Here is a 12,773-nt window from a genome sequence, read left to right as displayed (position 1 = left end):
TATACCTTGTTTTGGTTGAAACTAGATCACAGCATTTCTCATACAAACTAAACTAGGTTTTCTTTTAGGACAAAAGGCTAATTTTATTCAGCAATATTGGCTTAGACTCACCAGGTGAAGCCAAAAAAATACAGTACAGAGCATGCATAAGAATCACATGTTTTAATATTCCTATCCCACCGAGTACTCTATTCTATAAAGAAAAGATCATTTCAGTATTACATTACACCCTCCAAAAATTATACTATACTTCTACACTCAAACACTTATATTAAATGACTTGAACTTTGTAGTATAAAAAGTTTTATGCACAAATTTATGAATATTTAGATACTACTTCAGTGTGGTGTAGCCATGACTCCTAGACTACAGCTAGCCAAATAATCATGAACACCATTTGCAGCTTTCTCCTTGTACCTTTCCCATATGTTTCCAAACATGATAAGCCATAGCCTTTTGTAAGAAAATCATAAGGTAGCCAAATAATTCAGGAAACCATACATAGGGAAGATGAAGTACTCCTTTCTCCTCAGTATTGTACAAGCTGTGACTTGGTTATGCGTACATTCTTCATTATTCCACTTGGTTAACTTCTTTTGAAAAACAATATATTACTTGTTTAAGATTGAGACATAATTAGGTTGTTTAAAAAATGTTAGCTTTCCCATCTAAAGCTTTTAGGAAAGAGTTGGTTCATGCCGAAATACCAAGTAGTTATAATACAAATCAGAGTTTCAACAGTCAACACACACCATATATATAACAACCAAATCTAGCAATTTGGTAGGTATATATATTTAAACTCAAAAAGAGGTGGCATAGAAAAAGCTAAAATTGGTGTCAAGAATTGCAACAACAAGCATGTATCTTTTAGATGTTATATCATTGTCTTCGACTTTCTTCCAAATGGTCTTTTGTCTATCTACAAAGCTCCAAAGATGGTATTTCACCCTGTTATTAAGAATTTCAAAGCAGTTGTTGTGGAGAATAGTAAAGGGAGGAGTAAATTGGCTTGGCTAAATTGGAAAAAAAGGATTGTAAATCAGAAAATGAAGGTGCCCTGAAGACACTGCTATTTGATGGTTTTTTAGGAAATGTATTCCATTAACGTGTTGACTAAGGCTCTAATATATTTATCAGTAATTTGTCTTGTTTTTATTAAATAGTTATTTTCAACAAAAGACTATCAGTTCAGCTAAATAGATATTCATAAAAATATAAACAAATTCAAATACTCAATTTTTAAATGATTAGATACTTACAGAGACAAAATTTGAAGGACCAAAGTCTCCTCTCCCAATCTCCTATAAAGAATCTCAAGTAAAACAAAATTAATAAAAGAAATAATGCTAAACATCGATCATTTTTTAACATACGGAGGCTTATAACCACACCTTTCAAAAGTCTATAATCACAAATAACCATTAGTAGCACGTATGCCAATATTAGATAACAGAGTTTAAAAAAATAATCAAAAGTTTTTAAATTACCTTTTCTAACCACAATTGTGATCCTTCAATCAAGTCAAGAACTTCTTCTATAGAACATAGGTTGGCAAAATGGGACGGGCCGCGCGGGCCGGCCCGCAGCCCGCAAGAAATAACGCGGGGGAGGGTTCCCCTCTTTGACCCGCCAAACCACTTAAACCCGCCCCACATAACTCGTGGTCCGTGTGGGCTGTCGACGGGACGGGCTGGTCCGTCACCCGCAAAAACCTCCATCTTATATGTGCTGTCCTTTCTCATCATCAACCATTTTCACTTCAATTCCTAAAATCAGAAGCTCTCTCTCTGTGCCGCGATTCCTCCACCGCAAGCCGCCCTCCACTGCGAACCGTCGTCCTCCACCGCGAACACCACCAGCTTTGCCAGAGGAATGTGAAAGATTGAGTTCTTCAACCTAGCCAAACTTCTTGTTTTTATACTTCTTGTGTTTCGAATAAAAGTTGGTATTTTTCTGGAGTTTTAATACTTGTCATCCTTATCGGTCGTAATTGATAAATAGGTGTTAATAATAAATTTTTTATCATGATATTTGCAGATCACTTTTATACACTGTGAAATTGTTGAAAAATTAAGTCATTAGTTATCACCAACTTTTATTTAGTAAGTAAATGTTTAAAAAACTCCTTAAATAATTAGGAAGGATTAATGAGAGAAAATTACTTATGATGTTATTAAAAAAAAAATTATAATTTTATAATAATTATTTTGAAAATTTATATTAATATTATTTTTAAATTTACAATATACCATTAAGAAATTTAAATTCTCCTTTTGAATTAAAAAAAATTACAATGTAGAGAAATTAGTTATACTAATAGAACTTCAAAACATAATCACATATCATTGGAGAAATATATCAAGTTCTGCATCAATCAGATTACTATAAAGTGATTAAAATCTAAAACGTCATGCAATGCCTTGGACTTGGTTGGATACCATGTAAGGTTCAATCCTTCATATCTGTTTTTCAGTATCACTTCATTGAACACAGCATATAACTTCCTTAAATGAATGTTACAGAACTTTTAGTCATAACGAAAAATTATGAAAGAACTTAACTTGCGATATGGAAATAGTAATATTTAAAGTGCATCCGTGATATGGAATAATAAATATGTCAATATATATATCCTAAAAACTTATTTAAATCTTAAATATTTTAATATTATTTTCCAGTAAAAAAAATCTTAATCTATCCTAATAACATTACAAAGATAGTAAACAAACAATAATAAAAAATATTAAAGTTAATTGTTCACCCACCTAAAATTGTAAAATATAAAGTGTCATTCAAAGAAAATGCAGAAAGATATGAAAAAGAAAATGTTAATGATCACGAAAAGACCATATTTTATTAATTTTTATTTTCATATTGAATATTGATGAGTATATGCTGCTTTCTCCTGGGAACGTGTAAGTTGTGTTATAAATTACAGCTTAAACATGAGAATGTTTATGAATTTATTTATCTCAGAAAAAATAGTAGCAAAAAACCACGTAATTGTTTTGATAGCAGGACCTTCTTGTGTTTGTTTTGCAATAGAATCTTCTTTCTCTTGTGTTGTGTTTCTTAGAAATATGCTTTCCTTTTTCAGAAAGCAAATTCTGAAATTAGTGGCTTCAAAATGAACAAGTCCCTCAAGTTTAATATTCCATCATTTCATCTTCAATGGACTCATCGTTTCCAGGCCCAAACCACCTAAACGACCAAAACGACGACGTTTTCCTCGACGCCTTACCTCACTGCCCCTTCGACCATTGTCTCGCTACCGCTGATACTTCACCGGAATCTTCCACCGATGCTTCTATTCTTTCCGACCTCAACCCTCCCCCTCCATCTCCGGCGACCACAATCCGCCGCCGTTCATCCCGCCGTCATTCTCCAGCTTCGGAACCCACGAAAACCGGTTCCGACGATACTTCGACCACCGTTCCCTTTACGAACCTAAGGAGCGATAGAAGCCTCGAAACTCCGAAAGAAAACGAGGATTCCCTCGAGAAATGCGATTCGAAACAAAAGAAACTTCGTTCCTCTCCATCTCCAAGCGTTGCCACCGAAGAGGGTGGCGAGGAATCGACGTTAACCACCGCCGAAAATGACGAAGGAACCACCGATTCCGCGGACTCGGCCGTGGAACTCGGTAATCCCCCTATTAACTCACTCGATTATGTAACGGGTTTGGTGATTAGAGCAATTGTGTTCCAAATCAATGTTTTTTTTGTGTTAGTGAAATGCCCGATGTGGTTTATGATACACGCTTTCATGTTTTTTATGGACCCTTTTGGAGCAATTAGAAAGGGGAAGGGATTGTTGGTGGATATTTTGGGTAGAGTGTTGTGTGGTGTTTTTGGCTGCATTGGTTCTTCAGCTCAGGGGATGTTAAAAGAGCACAAGTCTTTGTGGAATGTTGCATTTAGGTGTGGGTGGGGATTGTTGTGGTCAGTCTATGTTTGTTGCATTTTATTTGCTCTTTTGGTTTGTTCTCTTGTGGTGAGTGGGTTTTTGATGAAGAGTTTGGTGGAGAAGCCTTTTCAGATGAGTCAGGGTTTTAACTTTGATTACACCAAGCAGAGTCCTGTTGCATTGGTGCCTGTAATGTCTTGTGATAATGTTGGGGGTGGGCATGATTCTAAGACGAACGTTGCTGTTGGAGAGTGGATGGGTAGAAGGGTTATACCTGCTAAGCAGAAGGTGCAGGTCACTGTTTCATTGGTTGTGCCAGAGTCAGAATACAACACAAATCTAGGCATCTTTCAGGTACTTATCACTTATCTGATTCATTCTAATTAATTCAGAGAATTACATGAACTTCTTGCATGATGTTTTACTTGTTCTAGTATAAATGTGCAATGTTAATATGGGAATCTTTGATGGTTTTGGTTATATTATAGTGTTTATACTTCTATCGATAGTTCTGTAGCATTTAAGTGTCAACCTGGTACTAGCTTTAACTCTGGATATCTTTTTTTAATTTTCGCGTTATACCAGTATTGCTGGATTGGAGTTTGGATAGAAGAAATGATGTAAACATGATTCTAGTGTTTCAAGAATTAGTTTCCCAATAGCTTCTACTGTGGCTATGTGCATCTGTGCTGCTGCTGTTTCTCATGCAATTATTCAAAGATTTTCCAGCCATTGAACTCGTTTGTTAGGAATTGAACTGGCTTAGAGACTCCAATCCATGGTGCCCTTATCTAATTGTTCATTTTTAATGGGTGACAACAAACAGGGTAGAGAATTATCAGCACAATCCTCTTCTGCGATATATGCCAAGTTTGATATTTACTTGTGTTAGAGACGAAGAGACTTCACTGGCCTTTACATAGAAGCTAAATTTATACCTCAAGTGGTTATTTTTTTCTTTCTACGTGCTATGTTTCCTATCAGTGTGGTGTGTGTGGGTGCTGCGAAATAGTAGTTACTTGCATTTATTAGGCAAATAAGGGATCGCTTTTCTTTGATTGTTTGATCATGATTTCCTTAATAATTTCATTTTGTTAAAATTTCCATTTCCTTTTTCTTGTATTGTTCTGCTTAAAAATCTGAACTGTGATGATTGATGATATTTACAGTTCATACTTCATAGGTTACTGTTGCTTACGAATTCTTTTGTGAATTACCTATTTCGTAGATCAAGCTAGACTTCTTGTCTTTTGATGGCAAAACAATTTGGACTGCAAACCAACCTTGCATGTTAAAATTCATAAGCGAGCCTATCCGGCTAATGATGACATTCCTCAAGATTGTACCACTTGTCACTGGTTTTATATCAGAAACCCAGACACTGAATATCAAGCTGAGAGGTTTTGTTGAAGGGAATGTACCAACTTCATGCTTAAAAATAACACTTGAGCACCGAGCAGAATATCCACCTGGTGCTGGCATTCCTCAAATATATGATTCATCGGTTATTATTGAATCAGAACTTCCCTTATTCAAGAGAATCATATGGCATTGGAAGTTGAGCATATTTGTATGGATCTCAATGATGGCTTTTATGATGGAGTTACTATTTGTTCTAGTGTGTTGCTTGCCTATAATTATTCCAAGAACCAGGCAAGGGAGTGGTTCTGCTCCTGTTACTGGTACTTCAAGTTGAGGAGACAAGTTTCTTCCCAAGGCATCGTGTGACCACAACAGAAGATGTTTTTTTCTTCCAATAATATTATTACCTAGCTTTTCCTGCCATGTATATCTTGTTTAGTGAGGCATCCTAACTTAAATTCTTTTGTCCTTCCGAGTTCCAATTGTTCTTTCTTAATTTCCTTTCCAGATCAGCATGTGTACATGTTTACTTGGAATGTTACTTGACCATATCTATGTCCATATGAATTTACTTATTTTGTCACTATCTTTTTTTTAACTTGTCAAGAATACTTAATTTTATTTCGTAAGAAAATCAGACAAAATGTTTAGCAAAACGGAAAATAATATTCTATCATATAATAAATTATAATAGTGAGATATTATAGAATATGCAGTGCATGCAGGTATTTTTCATCAGTGGTTGGGTTTAGACAATATTTTTGACACAGGCCATGTGTCAGTGCATCCATTTTCTTTTGAATATTTTATTTTCAAATTCTAAATCCAACTAATAAAAAGGTGACTGTTTCTTACTGCACCCCATAGGTTTAATATTTTTTTTATCCTTTCTTTTGCCAACTCCAGCTTTTCGATTAGAATAATTTCGGATTATAATTCAGACATACATTTGAAAAAAGACTTTTGGATTAAGACATTCATAATCTGAAAACTAATCATGTATATGAAAAAAGTTTTTGGATTATGTAATTTTCAGAGGTTTTCGGATTATGTAATATGGAAATTAATTATGAATTTGAGAAAAGTTCTATAAACTGAAATATTACAAAAAAGTATTTTTGGGAATATGAAATTTTTTTGGAGGTGAGAGAATAATATATGGAGGTGCAGGAAGAAACAGTAAGGGTCTGTATTTTTGCACCACCCATTTCTATTTTCCGATTGCAGCACACTTAAGTATTTGGTAGATGTTATTTCAAACATACCCCTTGTGCATGAAATTTCTCCCACTTTCTCAATTCTTTGTTTCTCTTTCCTCCATCATTTTTCTCTTCCTAATTCATTGGTAGGAACCACTATATCCAGGAAGTGTCTTTTTTCTCTTCCCTTTGTTGCTCATATCATACTATTTATTTATTATCTGTCTTTCTAATATTTAAAATAAATAAATTTGTATAAATAAATAAATTTATTATCTGACAAACTATATATATATATATATATATATATATATATATATATATATTATGTAGTTGAAAATTTGATAATAGAATAGGTTAAATCTAACCCTTTAAACTTGACCATAAAAATAAATGGAATCAAATTAGTTCGTCATAATAAATATATAGGCCGAAAAAATTGGTCTACTTTATTACTTATTTTTTACCTCTTATATTATTCAACAATAATTAATAATTAATTTATAAATATCATCATTTAAATTACACAATACAAAAACTTACCCTTTTAAATTTTATTTTTTATTTTATTTTAATAAATCAATGTCAAATTGTCAATTCTCCTCACCTCCGTTTTATCATCCTTTTGACAAACTATTTTTCCCCTAACATATTTAAAAATAGATAAATAAAATTTATTTTTCAACATTGATAGACATCAGTTTACATTGCATTCTGAACTACTAACTATGATATTAGAGATAAATTATCATTATTATTCTTTTCTTAATGTCTCCATTTATTAATAGAAGGCAGTTAATATTTATAAAAATAATTGACCATGATGGATTAACTTTGATTAATATTTTGAAATTAATAAGTAATATTCTATTTATTGATAAGTAATAATTTAGTATATCTTTTATAATTAATAATTGATATTAATTATATAACTGATTTTTAATTTTTATTTTAAATTATTAACTAGTATACTGTTATGATGTACTAATTAATAATTAATAATAATAACAATATTACAAAATTATTAGTATACTTTTATAATATAATAATAGTAATTAATTATTAAATAATTAATAATCAATATTCCATTTATCTAATGATTAATTAATATTCTAATTAATAGTTATTATTAGTGGTGGATCACAATTATTTAGGAAATAATGGTAGTCCAATTAATATTCTTAAATGAATATGTTTTGTCAATAGTATAGTCAATTCGCTGAAAGGAGTGCGTAAATGGAAAGTTTTCATACATACGTACATATACATACATACGTACATATATATACATACATACATATATATATATGTATATATATATGTGTATATATATATGTATGTATATATATGTATGTATATGTATATATATATGTATGTATATGTATATATATATGTATATGTATATATATATATGTATATATATATATTTAATTCTTATTAATAAAAAGATAAATTCAATTAGCTCATAGGATCAGAGGTTAGCCAGCCATTCAAATGCCTGAATCCAAATACATGTTTATGATTTTGTTTGAACATTTTTTCATAAATAGTTCTAGAAAAGAAAATTAATAATTTTTGCTGTAAATTAAAATTATTATGTACAAGTTAAAAATAAAAATTTAGAAAATTTGTATATGAAAATTTTTACAGATTTTTTTTTTAATTTTATAATAATTTTTTTTTCTTTCTCCTTTAAGTACTTATAGAAAAGTTTATCTAAATATATACTATTTTGAGTCGTTTTTATGGATAAAACTCAAATTAACACATTGAGTTGTTATTATAGACAAAAACTCAAATTAACTCAATTATTCTAGTAATATTTCACTAGAATATAGTAAATATGAAAGAAAATAAATATTTTAAAAGTGGACCCAACAAACCCATTGATTTATACCTGTATATACTATATTCAAATTTGAAAAATAAAATTCAAATAATGGTATTTCTTTATAAGACATATTGTTTTGAAATCAGTTTAGAAAATCATCAAATGCAATTAATAATGTTATTAAGTAGTGTTCATTATTGATGCAAAATAGAGAGAGAGAGAAGGAAAACTTTTATAATTTTGATAATTGGTACAAAGTATACAAGTAATTCTTCCCTAGATGTGCATGCAAGAGTTACAGTTGAAATAAATCAGGTAGAGGAATCAGTAAGCCTTTTTCCTTTAAGGAAAGAGGCACTTTGGGTGATCTCACGCAGTGGCTTATCTGTGTAACGAATACTGTTATACACCCATGCACCAACAAAAGCCCCAAACGTTGGAGACACTAAATATATCCATATTCCTCTGAATTCATTGTGCACCAACGCAGGGCCTAAACTTCTTGCTGGGTTCATTGATGCTCCTGTGATTGGTCTGTCATATAACAAAATCATCAGCATTTTTTTAATCACTCTGCATAGTAATAATATTCAATTAGCTTTGGATAAGATATGCAACAATACCCTGCCAACATCACATTCAACAGCACCGTGGCCCCAATGGCAATCCCTGCCAACTCACCGATCTGCAAGATTGGAAAACAAATAAAATGAATAAACAAAGGCCACCATGTTATAGGCTCCAAGAAAGACAAATATTCAAATCTGGATTTTTGTTCACTATAAGACGTATCGTGTGATGCAAACTTGTAGCTTTCTTCCAAAAGATTCAAAACGCTACAAATATATTTAGACAACTAGCCAACCTTAATTGACTGCACGCGTGTTAATCAAAATGTTTTTCTTGTTGTTCAGAGATAATTATAATGTATAACCAACAACAAGCAAAACAAAAATTGAGGGGACAAGAAATTTCACCGCTCTGTTATCAGTGGCGACCCCAGATATGACAAACATAAGGAAAAATGTGATTATGAATTCAACCACGAAAGCTTGGGCGTGAGTGCCAGATGGAAGTGTTCCTGGAAACTGGTTCTCATTGCCAGTGAATATTAGTCTCAGAGTCCCACTTGCAAGTATGGATCCAACAACCTGTGCTAGTACATAAACTGGTACCTGCAGTGTTCAATCAAACATAACTATAACCATGCCAATAACTTTAAGACTAATTGAGACAAGTAACTAGTATAAAATGGTCAAGGCAAATAAATAAACTAGTATAAAATGGTCAAGGCAAATAAGTATTTTAAGGTGAGATGTAATGTTATACAACACATACTTTTCTCAATAATTCTGTACCTCACATCACCCATGTTTCTTTTACTTTTCCTCTTATCTCTCTTTTGAAAATTAAGTTGCATTGAAATATTGTATGAATTAACCAAAATTGTCTTACAACACAATTTCAAAATGAACTATCGTTTGACCCATATTTTCCCACCAACTTGAACCAATAATGAATGAAAAAGGGGAAATTTGGGTCACCTGCTTCCACGGAAACCTCTTGGTGGAGGCAAAAGCAATGGTGACAGCAGGATTGAAATGGGCACCAGAGATATGACCAACAGAGTAAACCAGCACCGTCACAACTAGTCCCCAAACAATTGATATCCCAGGAAGTGTTACCACGTTTTCTTTGCTCTTGTTCACAACCACTGAAGCACACCCTGCGAATATCAAGAAATACGTGCCCACCACCTCAGCTACCAACTGCATCCATCAAAGAAACAAAAACCATGTTGGCATTTCCAATCTCAAAGCTTCTAGTTCAACATGATCAGTAGATTAAGATTATGTTGATTACAAGATATGAAAAGAAGTTCATTTTACTCTTCTTTCTGCGGATTTAGGCAACAAAAAGAAATTAGGACGCACCTTTTGCCAGAAAAAAACATTGACACAGGAAAGTGAGCCTTCAGTTGTTTTAGAGACATCCTTGTTTACATCTAAGACCACCTCATGGTTTGTTGTTGAAATCTCGTCCATTGCAGAAAGAAAAACGAAGGAACAGCAGATAAATGAAGTTCTTACAGTGAATATGACGATAGAAAGTGGAATGTTATCTCTATTTATATATCTAATGACGCGGTTAGGAATATGGATAGAGTTTACCCTATAAAAAGTAATCATTATAATAATAGTAAGAATTGTTTTGTTTCCTTTTCTTCTTAATTTTGTTACTTATTTTGTTTCCTTTTCTTCATCTTCTTCTTTCTTTATTAATAAAAAATAAATAAAAAAGTTAATGAGAAATTGAGAATTATAAATGAATTTAACTAACATGCATTTCTTAATTAATGTTAAATCAACTTTAAAAACATTATAAATTATTTGTTCTTTAAAAATAAAGTAAAATTACTATGTTATCTTTTATCTTTGTAATTAAAATTTGTACCGTTAGGGGTTTAACAGTCTTGATACATTTCGATACCGACCGACTCACAACTCTCGTAGGAAAAATGTGTTAAAAACACAATATATTAATATAGATCAAACCATACAGAAAAATTAGTTAATAAAATCTTAATCATAGTAATCTCGACCAAACAAGACCATATAAATACACACAACAACTACACCAATGTGTCTTTGTTAATTATAACATTTATCGTGTCTTTATATTGAACACTTAATTGAATAAACTTTTACATCTTTACTCTCTATTGAGAGTCAGAGTCCAAACACTAAGGGCCTGTTTACTTCAAGGGAAGTACTGTTCACGAGGACGAAAGTGCAGTGATATCCCCTATTTGGATCAAGTGATGTGCGCAGAAGTGTGAGGAAGGATATCCACATGAACAGTGAAAATCATATTCCTCTAATATGTAGATATTGTTGTGAAAAGGCACGTCAGCATTGGTGATTTTCCCAATTTACCCCAGATTTTGTTTTGACATGCTAAAGTGAAGGCAAAGGAAAAATAAACAAGACAAGAAAACAAATAAAAAAAATAAAGATAAAATCATATTACAAAACAAAAATATTAAGTATATTTATAATAAAAATATAATTATAATAAAATATATAATCAATTATGAATAATATATAATTGATTATGTATATAATTTCTATAAATTATTTTTGTAAATATTATTATTATTTTTATTTTTATATTATTTAATTTTAAATAAATAAATATATTAATTAATTATTATTTTTAAATATAAGAATAAATTTATAATCTTAATATTTTATTAATTAAAAAAATTAAAATTTCAATCATACTCGTCACACCATTTACAAACTTATTATATTTATGAAAATTGTCTATGTTCAAAGAATGATAAGAAACTCATGTTTTTTTTTTAAATAATTATTCATCGATATTGGAAATAATTTACAAAATTTTAATTAACTCAAATTCACATAAAAATATTTCATATTTCATTATTCAAATATTTTTAAAGACAAGGATAAATTTGTAAACTTACATTTTACACTTTTAAAAAAAAATCAAAATTTCCTCACAACCATTCCATCAATCACAAACTCCCATAAACTTTCCTCACACATCCACTCTAACATACCCCAATCCAAACAACCTCACTTTCTTCACACTTTCCTCTCACATCCTCACACATCCACTCCCTCAAATCCTCACACATCCACTCCCCAATCCAAACACACCCTAACCCCCTGTTTGCTTCCATGGATGTACTGTTCAAGAGGAAGGATGTGAGTGGATATCTATGGTTTGGATCAAGGGATGTGCAGGGAAGTGAAGGAGAGGATATACCTGTGAACAGTAAATATCTTCTCCCCTCAAAATGAAGAGATGTAGAGGGAAAGCCATGTCAGCATCCCTTATTTCCAAATTTACCCTCATTTGAATGTATTAGTATTTTAAAAAAATTATTGTACAATGTTTAAAATATATATATATATATATATAATATTTAAAATGAAGAAACAAATCATAATAAATTTTAAGGAAGTTTTAAGTTTGTTTATTATTTTATAAAATATTATAAATTAGTGTAAAAAAATAGTTAAATAAAATCTTCCATTTATATATTAGTTATTAGAGTAGATCAGGTGATACCTATTTTTCAAGTTCTAATTAGATATTTTATTAAATGTGGTTGGATTTAGTTTTTTTAAAAGAAAATAATATACTATATCTAATTAAAATTGAAAATATTACCTCGGTTGGATCATGGTCATCACCAAAAGGTTATACTAAACATTTTTCATTTTATTTTATACTAAATATTTAATTTATTTAATACAAAAAATCCCTAAAAACAATCCATCACTTGAAATAATTTTATTCTAACTTAAATTATTCATTAGAAACTGAAAATATAATTAATATATTAAAATATGTATTTATGTATTATGTTATGTTTTATTTGGTTTAATGAGCACAATACTTTTTAAATGACTCATGCATGCAAAAGCATATTCTCTGAA

General features: G+C 30.9%; 2 protein-coding genes and 1 long non-coding RNA gene across 4 annotated transcripts; 1 reads left to right on the top strand and 2 right to left on the bottom strand.

Annotated features, from left to right (window-relative positions):
- Positions 1-57: 57 nt before the first annotated feature.
- Positions 58-1,973, bottom strand: LOC137812178 (uncharacterized). Of its 2 annotated transcripts, none has more exons than XR_011081240.1 (3): positions 1,491-1,973; positions 1,263-1,304; positions 58-951 (listed from the first exon to the last, which is right to left on the bottom strand). It is a non-coding gene; the product is annotated as an uncharacterized LOC137812178 (long non-coding RNA). The 2 variants fall into 2 exon arrangements; XR_016518773.1 differs by having other exon boundaries at positions 649-922; positions 1,491-1,936.
- An 848-nt stretch (positions 1,974-2,821) lies between these two features.
- On the top strand, positions 2,822-5,857 carry LOC137812174 (seipin-2). Its single transcript, XM_068614090.1, has 2 exons — positions 2,822-4,263; positions 5,138-5,857. Exons 1-2 carry the CDS (start codon positions 3,175-3,177, stop codon positions 5,603-5,605), a joined length of 1,557 nt encoding a protein of 518 aa, XP_068470191.1. The 5' UTR covers positions 2,822-3,174; the 3' UTR covers positions 5,606-5,857.
- Positions 5,858-8,515: 2,658 nt separating this feature from the next.
- LOC137812176 (nodulin-26) lies at positions 8,516-10,457 on the bottom strand. Its single transcript, XM_068614092.1, has 5 exons — positions 10,236-10,457; positions 9,846-10,070; positions 9,279-9,476; positions 8,925-8,986; positions 8,516-8,835 (listed from the first exon to the last, which is right to left on the bottom strand). Exons 1-5 carry the CDS (start codon positions 10,344-10,346, stop codon positions 8,613-8,615), a joined length of 819 nt encoding a protein of 272 aa, XP_068470193.1. The 5' UTR covers positions 10,347-10,457; the 3' UTR covers positions 8,516-8,612.
- Between the last annotated feature and the right edge of the window lie 2,316 nt (positions 10,458-12,773).

This window comes from Phaseolus vulgaris, chromosome 2, assembly GCF_051622355.1.
Source record: "Phaseolus vulgaris cultivar YP4 chromosome 2, ASM5162235v1, whole genome shotgun sequence".
Classification (NCBI taxonomy): Eukaryota; Viridiplantae; Streptophyta; class Magnoliopsida; order Fabales; family Fabaceae; genus Phaseolus; species Phaseolus vulgaris.
This window is presented reverse-complemented; position numbering and strand designations above follow the sequence as displayed.